The sequence below is a fragment of the Fringilla coelebs genome (assembly GCF_963513975.1).
Source record: "Fringilla coelebs genome assembly, chromosome: 29".
NCBI classification, from domain to species: domain Eukaryota; kingdom Metazoa; phylum Chordata; class Aves; order Passeriformes; family Fringillidae; genus Fringilla; species Fringilla coelebs.
In genome coordinates, this window is record NC_140055.1 from 777,806 (window position 1) to 792,984 (window position 15,179).

General features: G+C 60.8%; 3 protein-coding genes across 6 annotated transcripts; 2 read left to right on the forward strand and 1 right to left on the reverse strand.

Moving 5' to 3' along the window:
• Nucleotides 1–319: 319 nt before the first annotated feature.
• On the reverse strand, nt 320–1,457 carry S100A13 (S100 calcium binding protein A13). The gene is made up of 3 exons (XM_084223192.1): nt 1,187–1,457; nt 705–929; nt 320–492 (listed from the first exon to the last, which is right to left on the reverse strand). The coding sequence occupies exons 2-3, from the start codon at nt 900–902 to the stop codon at nt 358–360; spliced, it is 333 nt and encodes a 110-aa protein (XP_084079318.1). The 5' UTR covers nt 903–929; nt 1,187–1,457; the 3' UTR covers nt 320–357.
• Nucleotides 1,458–3,992: 2,535 nt separating this feature from the next.
• Nucleotides 3,993–6,505, forward strand: S100A1 (S100 calcium binding protein A1). 3 transcript variants are annotated; one of them, XM_084223287.1, is made up of 3 exons: nt 3,993–4,071; nt 5,974–6,122; nt 6,225–6,505. In XM_084223287.1, the coding sequence occupies exons 2-3, from the start codon at nt 5,982–5,984 to the stop codon at nt 6,366–6,368; spliced, it is 285 nt and encodes a 94-aa protein (XP_084079413.1). In that variant the 5' UTR covers nt 3,993–4,071; nt 5,974–5,981; the 3' UTR covers nt 6,369–6,505. The 3 variants fall into 3 exon arrangements, with proteins under 3 accessions (XP_084079413.1, XP_084079415.1, XP_084079414.1); XM_084223289.1 differs by lacking the exon at nt 3,993–4,071 and adding an exon at nt 4,973–5,827; XM_084223288.1 differs by lacking the exon at nt 3,993–4,071 and adding an exon at nt 4,973–5,817.
• Nucleotides 6,506–7,739: 1,234 nt separating this feature from the next.
• CHTOP (chromatin target of PRMT1) lies at nt 7,740–14,662 on the forward strand. 2 transcript variants are annotated; one of them, XM_084222981.1, is made up of 6 exons: nt 7,740–7,907; nt 9,198–9,273; nt 10,663–10,813; nt 12,172–12,355; nt 13,213–13,350; nt 14,342–14,662. In XM_084222981.1, exons 2-6 carry the CDS (start codon nt 9,209–9,211, stop codon nt 14,542–14,544), a joined length of 741 nt encoding a protein of 246 aa, XP_084079107.1. In that variant the 5' UTR covers nt 7,740–7,907; nt 9,198–9,208; the 3' UTR covers nt 14,545–14,662. The 2 variants fall into 2 exon arrangements, with proteins under 2 accessions (XP_084079107.1, XP_084079108.1); XM_084222982.1 differs by having other exon boundaries at nt 12,175–12,355.
• Nucleotides 14,663–15,179: the final 517 nt, after the last annotated feature.

Below are 15,179 nucleotides of genomic sequence, written 5' to 3' on the forward strand. Positions count from 1 at the left end.
TCGATGCCGTGGAGCTGGCGGCCACCGCGGCCACCGCGGCATCGCTGCCGGGGATCTCCCGAGCCCCACCCCGACCACAGCCTCAGCTCTGCCCCCCACGCACCCCCCAGCGCGGCAGGAAGGTGTTTGTGGGGCGCAGGGTGGCACCCCAAAAGCCAGACCAGCGCAAGGGCAATTTGGGGACGGCGCCGTCCATCATGGCGCGCCCAGAGCCACCGGGTGACCCCAAACCAGCACCCCGGTCCCCAGCGGGGCCGCCACGGCGAGGGAGGAGATGGGGGCTCAAATCGGGAGCCCCCCAGCAAGAACAGCAGCGATGCTCAGGCTCAGGGAAACCTCTTTATTCGAGCGGCCCCGTCACTTCTTGCCGGCTTTGTCCCGGCGCACGGCCTTGGCCAGCTCCCCGATCAGCCGCCAGTACTCCCCAAATCTCAGCTCCTCGTCGTTGTTCACGTCCAGCTCGCTCATCTTCTCCTCCAGGGAGGGCACGTCCTGCCGGGGGGGCGCACGGGAGGGCGGCTCGGCCTCTTGCAGCCCCCAGAAACCGGGACGGGCCCGAGGGGAGCAGGGGCTGCTCCCGACTGCAAACCCCGGTGCACCGGGAGCAGCCCCGCGGTTCAGGGGGATCCCCGGTGCACCGGGAGCAGCCCTGCGGTTCAGGGGGACCCCCGGGAACCCCACGGTGCTGCTGCTGCCCCCCTCACCTTCATCATGTTGGGCAGCTGGAGCCGCACCAGCTCCTTGAACTCGCCGGTGGTCAGCGTCCCCTTCTTGCCCTCCTTGGCGGCGAAGGTGACAAACACGGTGACGATGCGCTCGATGGCCGCCTCCAGCTCGGTCAGCTCGCTCGGCTCGGTCCCCTCGCTCGCCTCGGTCCCCTCGCTCGGCTCGGCCGCGGCCATGGCACCGGACACGCCGCTAGCCCCGGGCTGCGGGGACAGGAGCCCCGAGGGGGTCGGAGGATGTCCCAGAGGGGACCCTCGCCCCCTCCCCGGCCCAGCGAGGGCTCAGCTCAGCCCCGCAGGGCTCAGGAGGCTCCCGGGGCTTGTGCAGGACCAGGGCGAGGGGCAGCGGGTCCCGGTGGTGACGGCGCTGCCGCCCGGCCCCGGAGCGGGGACACGGGGAGGGGACAGGGGGACATCAGGGGGTCCCCAGCCGGAGCTGCGGGGAGCGATGCCCCACTTACCCCTCGCTGCGGGCAGGTCGCGGCCCCCGGGAGGTTTCGAGGGATTTTGGGAGCTTTGGGGAGATTTCAGGAGGTTTTATACCCGCGCCGCAGGAGGGGACAGCGCTGCCTTTGTCCCCCCCGCGCCGGTGTTGGGTTTCCTGATGCGGCCGGACGGACGCGCAGTCACCGCCCGGGCGCCGCCGTCCGTCGGTCCGTCCGTCCCTCCGTCCGCTGCTCCCTCCCCGCCCGGGCACCGGACCAAACTCGGCCTGAACTCGCCGCGGCCTCGGCGGCGCCGCACGGGGAGCTCCGGTGGGGACAGGAGGGGACGGCGGGCAGAGAATGCCCCGGGGCTGGAGCATCACCGGGACCGGGCACAGAAACGTTCCCGGAACCGGGATGGTTTGGGATGGAAAAGACCTCCGAGATGATTGAATCCAAACTTTGAGCCCCATTCCGGGGGTGCAGGGCAGGTGTCGCCCCCAGGTGCCTCCCTGCAGGGCTGGGGACAGGGAGGTGACCCCAGAGCCGCGGTGACATTCCGGTGACATCCCTGTCACATCCGTGTCACATCTTTGTCACATCCCGGCCTGGCTCCGGCGCTGTCACCGACCCAGGGCCCGGCTGGGCCCGCTCCGAGTGAGAGTTGTGACTCAGCCGCCCGCTGACATCATCCCTATTAATAGTGGGCTCTGTAAAAATTAATTAATCCCAATTAATTAGGGGGTTGGAAGGGCCCGAGCGCTCCCCTTTAATCAGTGGGTATTTATAACACGGCAGCCCTGGCACGTGTCCAGCTGGCACCCCCGTTCCCACGGGGACCCCACACCCCGAGGGGACCCCGGACACCGCCCCAGGACTGTCCCCGATGTCCCCAACCTCACCCAGGGGTGTGACAAACAGCGAGGCTGCATCCCCCCAGGGCAACACGCAGGGATTTGGGGTCCCAAAGCCCCGGGGGCGTTTTGGGGGCCGAGGGCAGGGGGGTCCCCGGCACGACGTCACCGGTTTGCGCCGGCTCTGAGCCACTCACGGGGACAGGGAGGCTCCCACGGGCGCGGGGTGGCCCTGTCCCCACCCCGCAGCCGTCACACCGGCTCACGGGGCAGGAATTGGCTTCCTGCAGCCCCATCCGGGCCCGGCAGGACGGGGGGACGGGGCTGGGACGGTCACCGAGCCCCACGTCAGGACAGCGGGGTGGCCTCTTGGGAAAGGCCGGGTGAGTCAGGCCCGGCAGGGACCGGGAGCGGGGACAGGTTTGGGGTGAATCACCGGCCCCGCAGCCAGGCGGGCCCGTGACTCCCTGCGCCTGGAATTCGGGGTGAGGAAGGGGCAGATGCCCCACAGCGGGAGGGGAGGGCAGCTCCCGGCCTTCTGTCAGGACTGTCCCCATGGGCAGGGGGGGGCTCGGCCTTGGGGACAGGAGGGGACCATGAAGGGACCGAGACTGGGAGCATGGAGGGACTGAGGGCATCTAGGGACAGGAATGGGGGCCATATAGAGACAGGGGCCATATAGGGACAGGGACCATAAAGAGACTTGGGCCATATAGGGACAGGGACCTCATAGGGACAGGGACCTATAGGGACTTGGGCCATATAGGGACAGGGACCATATAGGGACAGGGACCTATAGGGACTTGGACCATATAGGGACAGGGACCATATAGGGGCAGGGACCTATAGGAACAGTGACCATATAGGGACAGGAATGGAGGCCATATAGGGACAGGGACCATATAGGGACTTGGGCCATATAGGGACAGGGACCTTACAGAGATATGGGCCATATAGAGACATGAGCCATATAGGGACAGGGATGGGACCATATAGGGACTTGGGTCATGTAGGGATTTGGGCCATATAGGGACTTGGGCCATAGAGGGACAGGGGCCATATAGGGAGAGGGACCATATAGGGACTCGGGCCATATAGGGACAGGGATGAGACCATATAGGGACAGGGACTATATAGGGACTTGGGTCATATAGAGATAGGGCCATATAGGGACAGAGGCGATATAGGGACAGGGATGGAACCATATAGGGACTCTGGCCATAGAGGGACTTGGGCCATATAGGGACAGGGGCCATATAGAGACTTGGTCCACATAGGGACAAGGAACATATAAGGACTTGGGCCATACAGGGACAGGGATGGGCCATACAGGGACTCAGCCCATACAGGACCACAGGACGCGGTGTGACAGGGTGCCCACGAGCAGGGGGTCAGTGTCCACTTCCACACCCTGCTCCTGGCCTGGAGACCCCGACCAGGGACGGCCACCACGGCCACCGCGGGGACCGGCCCGGCAGTGTCCCCTGCTGGTCCCACCGGGGCTGGCTGGAGGGGACCTCGGTGCCACAGAGCCACCGCGGGCGGTGTCCCCAGCCCGGCCACCGCAGCTCCTCCCTGCCCAAAGCCCGGGCATGGAAAAGCCTCTTGCGATGGGATGGGGAGACAAGATGGGCCCAGCCCGGCACGGGGAACTGGAGCGACTGGTTTAGCTGGGTCAGAGTGGAGCAGGGGAGTCGCAGTGGCTGGAACCTGTTCCAAGCTGTGTGTAAAGCTCCTGGCATGTCCCTCTGCTCCTGTTTTGGGAAGAGATCCTGGGAATCTGCCAGCCCTGCAGGGTTCAGGACCCCTCAGGACCCCCCAGGACCCCCCAGAGTTGGGGTTCACCCTCGGTGCTGCTGTCCCAGAGGGTTTGGGGGGCCGGGAATGCCCCTCGCACACCCCATCCGCGCCAGTCCCGGCTCTGTCCCCTCTGTCCCCGCCTGGCACGCAGCGGGGTCGGGGTTATTTTTGGGCCATGCCCGTCCCTGTCACGAGCCCGGTGACGTTCCCGGGGCTTTCCCGGAATCCTGCCCGCCGTGATCTGCTCGGGGGACGGGGACACGGCGAGTGAGTGACACGGGTCCCCCTCCCGGTGCCCCCCAGGCTCGGGATCTCGGGATCCGGCCCCTCCCGGAGCCCCCCCTCCCTGCCCCACACCCGGATCGGAGCCGTGTCCTGCTCCCGAGCTGCCCTTTGGGACCCCCGCTCCCACCCCGCAATTCCACCCGGGACCCCTCCTCTGTTTGGGGACCCCCCCCATCCATCCGGGACCCCCCAGTTCCCCATTCCCAGGGCGGTGGGGAGGGGGATTTGCCCCACGGGACCACCGGGTTTGGGGTCCCCGGGCAGGGCCCAGGCTCAGCCGCGGGGACAGGAAATGAGCGAGGTGGGAGCAGAGGCTGCAGGCTGTAATTAGCCCCTAATTAGGGCTGGAAGGCGGCGCGAGGAGCCCGGCAGCGCCCGGCCCTGCTGAAAATGCTGCTCCTGTTTGAGGGGGTCCCAACTCCTGGGGAGGGGGGTCCCAAAGAGGAGGGTGAGGAATTTGGGGGATCAGGAATTTGAGGGATGAGGAATTTGGGGGATGAAGCATTTGGGGGATCAGGAATTTGGGGGATCAGGAATTTGAGGGATGAGGGATTTGGGGGATGAGGGATTGGGGGATGAAGAACTTGGAGGATGAGGAATTTGGGGTCTGAAGCATTTGGGGGATCAGGAATTTGGGGGGATGAAGAATTTGAGGGCTGAGGAGCTTGGGGGCTGAGGAATTGGGGGGATTGGGAATTTAGGAGATGAGGAATTCAGATGATCAGCAATTTGGGGGATGAAGAATTCAGGGGATTAGGAATTTGGGGGCTGAGGAATTGGGGGGATTGGGAATTTAGGAGATGAGGAATTCAGGGGATTAGGAACTTGGGGGATGAGGAATTTGGGGGCTGAAGCGTTTGGGGTATCAGAATTTGGGGGCTGAGGAATTTGGGGGATTAGGAATTTGGGGGCTGAGGAATTTGGGGGATGAGGAATCTGGGGGATTAAGAATTCGGGGGCTGAGGAATTCGGGATCTGAGGAATTCGGGGGCCGATCTCCCCGGGGATGCCGGAGCCGGGGAGGCTGCGGGCTCCAGCCCGCGCGGATCCGGGGCCGTAACGGGATCCTCGGCGCTATCAGCATCACCGGGGCCAGCTCGGGCTCCGGTTTCTTGTCCGAGCCGTTGCTGGAGCAACGTCGGGCTGGGGCTCGCGGTGCCTTTTCAGCCGGACAAGAGCCCTTTGAGCGCTCGGGGGGCCCCGCGGAGTCACCCGATAGCCCCCGCCGCTCCCCCCGGGCCCCGCTGGCTCCCGAGGACACCGGATCCGTTGATCAGCGCCCGCAGCGGGGCCGGCCGCGGGTGCGGCCCCGGGGATGCGGCCCCGCTCCCGGCGCTGACAGACGGGGGATGCCCGCGGTGCCTCCGCGGGGTCACGGCCTGGCCACCGCTGTCACCTGGGGGTCCCCCCGGGGCTGTCCCCAGCGAGGGACCCCCGTGTCCGTCCCTACCCGGACAACGTCCCCAATTTTTCCGCATCCCGGGGGTGGCGAGGGGCGCTCGAGGGTGGCACGGGGACCCCCCTGAAGCGATGCTGTCCCCCCGGGGGGGCTGCCCGGGGTCACGGCGGGGGTTGTGCCCCCCACGCCCGGCCCCCGCGGGGCTGGCCGCCGGTGCCAGCCGGGCTGTCCAGCCCCGGTATCGGATCCTCCCGGAGGGAGGGGGCTTGGAGCTTATTTAACGTGCCCAGCCCGGCCGGGCGGGCGCACTCGGAGCACGGGGAGCTCAGGTGAGCACAGGTGTGTCTGTCCCCCACAAACCTCCCCTCAGAACCCCCCGGGATCCCCCCAGTCCTGCCCGGCGGGACCGCGGCCGGGGGTGGGTGACATTTGGGGGTGGCACGGGGACAGGGGGGCTGGCGGGTGACGTGCTGGGGGTCCCGCAGCCGCAGCCATGGGATCGCAGCTGGAGGGGGCCATGGAGACCCTGATCAATGTCTTCCACCACTACTCGGGCAAGGAGGGGGACAAGTACAAGCTGAGCAAGAAGGAGCTCAAGGAGCTGCTGCAGAGCGAGCTGGGATGTTTCCTGGAGGTAACTGGGACCAGTCTGGGGGCTGGGGGGGTCTCCTTTTCCCCCATTTCCCAGGGGAACGGGGGCTGCCCACCCCCAGGGCTCACCCTGTGTCCCCCCCAGACCCAAAAGGACGCGGGGGCCGTGGAGAAGATCATGCAGGACCTGGATGAGAACGGCGACGGCGAGGTGGATTTCCAGGAATTCGTGGTCCTGGTGGCCGCCCTGACCGTGGCCTGCAACACTTTCTTCTGGGAGAACGCCTGACCCTCCTCCTGCCACGGCAGGATGTGGGCTCCCCACACCCAGAGCCCCTCCAGCACCCCCAGCTCGCCCCCTCTGCCCCCCAGCATTCCCAGGGGATCCCGCTGGGATCCAGCTCCACAATAAAGGCACCAACACGAGGTGTGTTGTCAGCTCCTTCCTTCATTCCTGCTCGGAATTCCTGCCCTGTCCCCCCCTGTGAGTGCCCCCAGGGAATATTCCCACTCTGGGGTCACGGGGAAATCCACCCTGGGTCACTCCAGGGGCTTGGAGACAGCCCTGGATCCACCCTGGGATCCATCCCGGGATTCCCCCTGGGATCTATCCTGGGATCAAACTCGGGATCCCCCCTGGGATCCCCCTGGGATCCACCCCAGGATCCATCCTGGGATCAAACCGAGGATCCCCCCTGGGATCGACCCCGGAATTCACCCTGGAATCCCCCCTGGGATCCACCCCGGAATCCCCCCTGGGATCCACCCCGGAATACCCCTGCGATCCACCCCGGGGCAGGGTGACCCCGGGGCAGGGCGATCCCGTCCGGTGTGGGGGTGTGGGACACCGGGAGCACCGGGGTTTGGGAATCGGGGGGGACAGGCTGGGACTCGCTGCAGGTGGCTCCAGAGGCGCCGGCACCGCGCCCGCGGGGCTGGAGGAACCGGTTGGGATCTCCCGGGGATGGGATGGGACGGGACGGGACGGGACGGTGGCCAAGGGCTCCAGCAGGGCCGCCAGCGCCATCACCTGCCCGCCATCCCGGATCGGGATCGGGATGGGGATGGGGATCCGCCCTGCCCGGGATGGGATGGGGGTCGGGACAGGCGCAGCTCCCGGGGGAAAGGGGTGGGAAAAACGCCCCTCGCTTGGGTTTAGGATTTGAAAGGATTTCGGAGGAATGAAATTGTAAAAACAGTAATAAGGCGGAGCTCGCGGTTCCGGGGGACTCGGGGATTGCAGCGCCCCTGAGCCCACGGCTCCCTGGTCCCATAGTTTCCATGACAATTCCCTGACGTTTCTATGACGATTCCATGACAATTCCATGACGATTCCATGACAATTCCATGACGATTCCATGACGATTCCCTGACGATTCCATGACAATTCTCTGACAATTCCATGACAATTGCCTGACAATTCCATGACGATTCCCTGACGATTCCATGACGATTCCATGACGGTTCCGTGACGACACCGCTCCCTATGACGTCACCAGGGCTCCACCCCGAATTCCCGCCAGGACGTTCCCGCCTCTCCCTCCGCCCCGCCCCTTTCCCCGCCCCCTCCGCGGCTGCACCAACCACCGCCCACCGCGGGGGGGGCTCGCGCGGCAGGGGGCGTGGCCGGGAGCGCGGCCGCCATTTCGGCGGGGGCGGGAGCGGCGCCGGCGCCATTTTGTCGCGGGCGGCTGAGGGAGAAGCGGCGGCGGCGGCGGGAGCGGGCGGAGCTCAGCGCCAGCCCCGGCCCCGCGCCGGCCCCACACCGGCCCCGCAATCACCCGCCCGCCCGCCGGAGCCACCGGAGACCTGGCGACCGTGTGCTTCGGTGAGTGAGCGGCCCGGCTGCGCGGGGGCGGAGAGCCGGGGGGGCGATCCTGAGGGCCCGGGGGGTTCCCTCATGGCCCCCTCATGGCCCGGGGCCCCCTCAGGGTCGGGGCTCTTCCCCCTGACCGGGCTCCGGAGCCGGGCCTGAGGGGGGCGGAGCTGTTGGGTTTTTTTTCCCCCCCAAGAAGAAAAACGCTTTAAAAACCACTTCAAATTGAGAAAGCTGCTGTATATTACAATAAAATTATTAAAAATCATTTAAAACAGGAATAAGGATTTCTGTTGTCGCTATTTCTAAGTGTAAATTCTCTCAATAAATCGTTTATTTGAGGGCACTATAGAGTGAGCGCATCCCGGCCGTCATCCACCCGTTAAATTTGCTGCTAATTATAAATTAAATTAATAAATCGATTTGCAGAGCTCGGAGGTTGGAACCCAGCGTGTTTCTGTAGCATCCAGCACTGGGGGGGATTTAAATCCCTGTCCTGAGGGGATTTAAACCTCGATGTTTTTAAAGGCTGCGATGCTTTTGTAGCATCACCTTGGATTTTTATTCCCAATTTTATTCCCTGTGCCCTTAAAATTGGGGTTTGCACCTTGGTCGTGCTAAGAACATGGGAAATGTGGGGGTGTCACTGTGCTAAAGGCATTTGGGTGCTATTTACAGCTGGATTTTTTTGTGTTATTACTCAAAAAACCGATAAGGTATTCACTGTAAAAAGATACATTTTTACTAAAGGTAAATTAAAGTAACTCCCGTATTTATTAAACCTGGTAGAGGGTTAGAAAACATTAAAAATACATAAATATAATATTTATAACTTGTCTCACTCTTAGTTCTCTCCACAGAGAACAGAGGTTTTTTAATGTTTAGTCATGTAAATATGTAATAATTGTATTCATTTGATGTCTTGGGGTCTGGTTTGCATCTTTGCTCTGAAGATGCCATTTGGTTGCCATTATGCTGCTGGATTTTTATATTATTCCTCCTAATATTGCTGAAGCATTCACTGTAAAAATATCCATTTTTGGTAAGGGAGAAATAAAGGAACTCCCTGATTTATTAAAACTAGGAGAGGACTAAAAACCATTAAAAATCCCACAATCAGAACTGAAAAATCCTAGCAGAGGGCTAAAAACCACTGAAAATAAATGAATATATTACACAAAACCTACCCTAACCTTGATTTCCTCCACCCAAGGAGGCAGAACAGACGGGATTTTTAGTATTTAGTGGTATAAACGCCTGCTCAATATCTAAATTTTCGTTTTTGGGGCCTGTTTTTTGCAGATTCTCTGAAGATGGCTGCACAGTCAGCACCGAAGGTCGTGCTAAAGAGCACCACCAAGATGTCTCTGAACGAGCGGTGAGGAAGCCAACGGCACCTTCAGCTCCTAAGAAATCATATATATATATTTTTTATTTTTTTATTTTTTTTTTACTTAATTCTCACTATCCAAAAATCAAAAAAAAAAAAAACCCACTGTGGTTTTCCGCCCTCTTTTAACCTCGTCCAGCGAGCGGGTGCCTCCACACCCGCCTTACCCTCCGACCCCTGCGGCACACGCAAGGTTAAAAGGGCCAAAAAAAAAAAACAAACCACCAAAAAAAACCAAAATTCTGGAGGGATTTCTCCGGCCTCGGTGTCTTTAGGTTGTTGATTCGCCTCGTAAATCCGGTGGGATGCGTTGTAGGAGCAGAGACCAACCTCACACCCTCCCTGTCTCTCCCACATGTTTTGACATTGGTATTTTGGCTCGGCTGCCGCGCCCGAGGGTCCCGCCCGCCCGGGTGGGCTCTGTAAGAGGCCGGCGGCGGCCCCGGAACCCGCCCGAAGGCTCTCGTGGGCCTTGTAAGAGGCAACAGCTTTGGCTTCACCTCCATCTCTCTCTGTCCTCGAGCTCTTCCCGTGGCTCATCCCGCTGGGTTTTTCCACGTGTGGCTCCTCCGTGACGACTAACGGGTGTCCCGCTGGGCGCTTTGGGGTTAAACACGCTGGGATGGGGCAGCTCCTGAGCTCAGGGACGCCTTGCTGGCTCCTTCCCTCCCTGTCAGCCCAATCTCCTTGTTTTTAGGGGATAGATTTTCTTTTTAGGGGGTGGATTTAATTTCATTTTGAGGGGTGGATTTCATTTTGAGGGGTGGGTTTTGCTCGCCAGCTCCCAGGATGCTGCTGGGGTGCTGCTCGAGAGCTTTATTTACCATCTCTCTTTGGTGGAGAAATTAAAACACCGCCTAAATTCCCAAGTGGCCTCGTTTCAGCAGAGCAGTTGGGTGGCGTTCAGGAGATGCTCTGGGTGGTGGAATTTTGTACAATCAGGGAACTGCTAAGGTTGGAAAAGGTTTTAAGATTATCCCTTCCAACCTGGTGCCGGAGGACAGCGAGCATGGCCTCTTCCCAACCTACCTCCTGGCCTGGAATTTTGACGCTTTTCCCAGATTTTTTTGGAGGGTTGATTTGGCTTTTGCTGTCCTGTTTCTCCCCCCTCCTGTCACGACCATCCCCGCTTCCTGCTGGTTGTCACCCCTTCTGCCATCTCTAAACCCACTAACCTCCAGCTTTCTCATTCCCACTGAAAACTTCCACCTCATTCCTGCCTCTCCGGGCCTCGCTGCCAGCGAGGGATCCGTAATCCCATAAGTGCCACTCTTTGCATAAGGTTCATGGGAGCTGGAGCCCCACTCGAGCACCGTGAAATGCCGATAATTGTGTGTTTTAAGCTTTAATTAAACCCCGTTTTATTCGACCTTGAAGCTTCACTAACATGCTGAAGAACAAACAGCCGATGCCGGTGAATATCCGGGCCACCATGCAGCAGCAGCAGCTGGCCAGCGCTCGAAACAGACGGCTGGCCCAGCAGATGGAGAACAGACCGTCTGTGCAGGCTGCTCTGAAGCTCAAACAGGTGAGGGGAAGGGGCATTGGAGCCTTGCAGGATGTGGAAAAAACAGCTCCGGAAAGAGAGAGAGGCCAGAGAAGGGAAGGGGATGGAGGGTGAGTGTGGGGAGCTGCTGGAGGAAAGGAGGCTCAGGGGGGGCCTTGTGGTTCTCTACATCTCCCTGACAGGAGGGTGGGGTTGGACATAGGAGGAGTTTTTTCCTCCTGTGGGAAGGGTGGTGAGGCTTTGGAAGGGGCTGCCCAGGGAATTTTGGAGCGGCCATCCAGGGAAAGCCTGGATGTGGCACCTGGGCTGGGCACAAGGTGGGGATTGGACTCAGTGGTCTGGGAGGTCTTTTCCAACCTGGAGACTTGTGGGATTCTGTAAAAAAAGGTGTTGGAGCGTGTCAAGGATGGAGAAAGGTCTGGAAGAGTGGCTGAGGACACTTGGTGTGTCCTGCTGGAGCAGAGGAGCCTCAGGGATCTGCAGTTCTGATCTCTGCTCCTTGGGACAGGGACAGGATCCTGGGAATGGCTGGAACTGTGCCGGGGAGGTTTAGGATGGATTTTAGGGAAAGGTTGTTCCTCCAGAGCGTGCCCAGGCTCCCCAGGAAATGGGATGGAGCTGTGCCAGGGAAGGTTTAGGATGAGTTTTAGGGGCCCCAGGGGGTGCTGGGCACTACCCAGGCTCCCCAGGGAATGGGATGGAGCTGTGCCAGGGGAGGTTTAGGATGGATTTTAGGGAAAGGTTCTTCCTCCAGAGAGTGCCCAGGCTCCCCAGGGAATGGAATGGGATGGAGCTGTGCCAGGGGGGTTTAGGATGGATTTTAGGGCCCCAGAGGGTGCTGGGCGCTGCCCAGGCTCCCCAGGGAATGGGCACGTTCCCAAGGCTGCCAGAGCTCCAGGAGCGGTTGGACAGCGCTCCCAGGGATGCCCAGAGTGGGATTTTGGGGTGTCTGTGCAGGAGCAGGAGTTGGCCTGGATGATCCTCATGGATCCCTCTCAACTCAGAGCATTCAATGATCCAAAAAATGAGATCCCTGAGAGGGACTGGCAGAAAATTCCACTTTTTCCCTCAGATCAGAAACACGTCGTCATTCCCTGGTGGTCGGTGGGGGTGTTGGGTGCTGGCTGTTGATGTCTCCTCTCTATTTTTCCAGACAAAAGGCTCATCCCGGGCTCCGGGAGCTGCTTCACCTCACAGTCCCACGGCAGGACAGCCCCTAAAACCCCACCCTCCCTCGGTAGCCCCGCTGTGCTGCAGTTTCCTCCCGTGCTGACCCGTGGGGAACGCAGGCCTGCACTCCAGGCACAACCCCTGCACTGTCGTGTCCCTGATCCCAGATTGCTGCATGACCCCTGTCCCTCCCAAATCTTCTCTTCCAGAAGAGCTTGAAGCAACGCCTCGGCAAGAGCAACATCCAGGCGCGGCTGGGCCGGCCGGCGGGGACGCTGGCCCGCGGAGCCCTGGGCGGCCGGGGGCTGGCCCTGGGCCAGCGGGGGCTGCCCCGGGGGGCCCTGCGGGGCCGCGGCGCCCGGGCCATGATCCGAGGAGGGGTGGCGCTCCGAGGTCAGTCCCCTGCCGTCCCCCCTGTCCCCCTGGGGCTGAAATCCTGCTTGTCATTATTGCATTGTAGATGGGACGTGCCTTGGCTTGTCTGAACCAAATAGGGGCAACTGTGGTGTTTCACCCCAGGGACACTTTTGGCCAGCTGGATCACCCCACAGACACTTTGGGCCAGCTGGCTGTGTGGTGTTTCACCCCAGGGACACTTTGGGCCAGCTGGATGTGTGGTGTTTCACCCCACAGACACTTTTGGCCAGCTGGCTGTGTGGTGTTTCACCCCACAGACACTTTTGGCCAGCTGGCTGTGTGGTGTTTCACCCCAGGGACACTGGGCTGGCTGGATGTGTGGTGTTTCACCCCACAGACACTTTTGGCTGGCTGGGTGTTGCAGCTGGGCACGTGGGGACGAGTCCAGGCTTGCAGGAGCTCTGGTGGTGCTGGGATGGAGCTTCCCCCCATAACAGGGTCTGCTCCTCAGGTTTCCCTCTGTGGAGAAGCTTTAAGGGGATGTTGAAGGAAAGGAGTTGGTTTTGATGGAGGGTTTGGATCCAGAGCTTTATTCTGAACCCACAACAGCTCCAACAGAACTCCCAAACCACATGGGTGCTGCTCCTTTTACCCAGGGGAGAGGGAAGGAATAGGGAGCCACCAACCAGGTACAAGGGACAAAGGACACCTGGATGGCCCTGTGCCCCCCGGGGGTAGAGGGCATCCTCTGAATCTGCCCTTCTGGAGTTCCAGGACTGACAGACAGTGCTCAGGGTGGGGAAAGGAGGGATGACTGCCACACCTGGCAGGGAATCTGAGGTAAACCATGAAATCACGCCTCAACACCCGCTTTTCTGGCTTCTCCACCCAAGGTCAAGGCCTGCTGCGTGGCGGGAGGGGGATCGCCCCCAGGATGGGCCTGCGGAGAGGCGGCATCAGGGGCCGCGGGGGCCCGGGAAGAGGCGGCCTGGGCCGGGGCGCCATGGGCCGGGGAGGCATCGGCGGCAGAGGTGAGTGCCTGGCAACAGGAATGAATCCGTAATCCAGCTGGGATCCTTCTGTCCTGGCTGAGGCTGGAGCATGCAGCCCCAAGAATTCCAGGCCTGGAATTCAAAGCTTTTATCCGAGATGGGGTTGTTTTAAAACTGGAGCTCAGCAGGGGTGGGAGGGGAAACACCATCTTGGTGTTAGGCTGGGATTGAGGAATTCTCAGGAAGCTCTTGAGTGATGAGAAGGAGCTGGGAGTGTACCCACAAGTCAGGCATATCAGTGGGAATCCACAAGGGGCTGAGAGGGGTGGGAAATCTTGGGATGGAGGCAGTGAGGGGTGGGAAATGCTGGGATGGAGGCAGTGAGGGGTGGGAAATGCTGGGATGGAGGCAGTGAGGGGTGGGAAATGCTGGGATGGAGGCAGTGAGGGGTGGGAAATGCTGGGATGGAGGCAGTGAGGGGTGGGAAATGATGGGATGGAGGCAGTGAGGGGTGGGAAATGATGGGATGGAGGCAGTGAGGGGTGGGAAATGATGGGATGGAGGCAGTGAGGGGTGGGAAATCCTGGGATGAAGCCAGTGAAGGGGTGTGATGTCCCGGGATGGAGGGGTGTGAAACCCCAGGATGGAGTGGGGTGACATCCCGGGATGGAGGCAGTGAGGGGGCGTGACACCCCGGGATGGAGGGGTGTGACATCCCGGGATGGAGGGGATTGAAATCCCTGGATGGAGGTGTGTGACATCCCGGGATGGAGGGGTGTGACATCCTGGGATGGAGGGTGTGACACCCCAGGATGGAGTGGGGTGACATCCCGGGATGGAGGGGTGTGACATCCCGCGATGGAGGCAGTGAGGGGGTGTGACATCCTGGGACGGAGGGGTGTGACATCTCAGGATGGAAGGGTGTGACACCCCGGGATGGAGGGTTGTGACACCCCGGGATGGAGGCTGTGACACCCCGGGATGGAGGCTGTGACCCCCCAGGATCCATCCCCTGACCGTGTCCCCGCAGGGCGCGGCATGGCCGGGCGCGGCCGGGGCGGCTTCGGCGGGCGCGGCAGAGGCCGGGGCCGCGGCAGAGGCTCGGCACGGCCCGCCCTCACCAAGGAGCAGCTGGACAACCAGCTGGACGCCTACATGTCCAAGACCAAGGGACACCTGGACGCCGAGCTGGACGCTTACATGGCACAGACGGATCCCGAGGCCACCGACTGAGGGGCCGGGACTGCCGGGAGGGCTCGTTCCGTCGGGGATCCCCGAGGGGAAACTCAGACTTAGTGTGTTCTTCAATGTTTTGATACTCTCTGTTGTATTAAACTTTTTTTGGATTGTTCTTTTCCCGGGATCTTTTTTGGTGGTTTTTCCCTGAGGAAGCACGGATGGGATGGAGCTGCTGTGGAGAATCTGCTGCTGGCAGCACCAGGTCTTTGTGTGCCTCTGGAGCTCCCTGGTTTTGGGATGGGTTTGTCAGGTTTTGGGATGAGTTTGTCGGGTTTTGGGATGGGTTTGTTGGATTTTGGGATTGGTTTGTTGGGTTTTGGGATGGTTTCTTGTATTTTTGGCATCAGCCCTTGTACATTTTGGGATGGCTGGAGTTCAGTTTAACCCCCCTGAAGCCAATCCAGCCTGACTTTGGCTCTTTTTCTCCTCCCAGTGCTTTTTGTTCTGCACCAAAAATCCCCGTGGGGTTGGGGCAGGTGGAAAACTTCCCTGTTTCAGTGGATTTTGGGGGGTTGGAGTTCTTTTGGCGCCGTGTTTCTGTGTGGTTCAAGTGTTTGTTTAAAGAAATGAGAGGCAGAGACAGAAAATTCAGCCAGGACAGTGGAGTGGAAATGCCTCTTTGCCAGAAC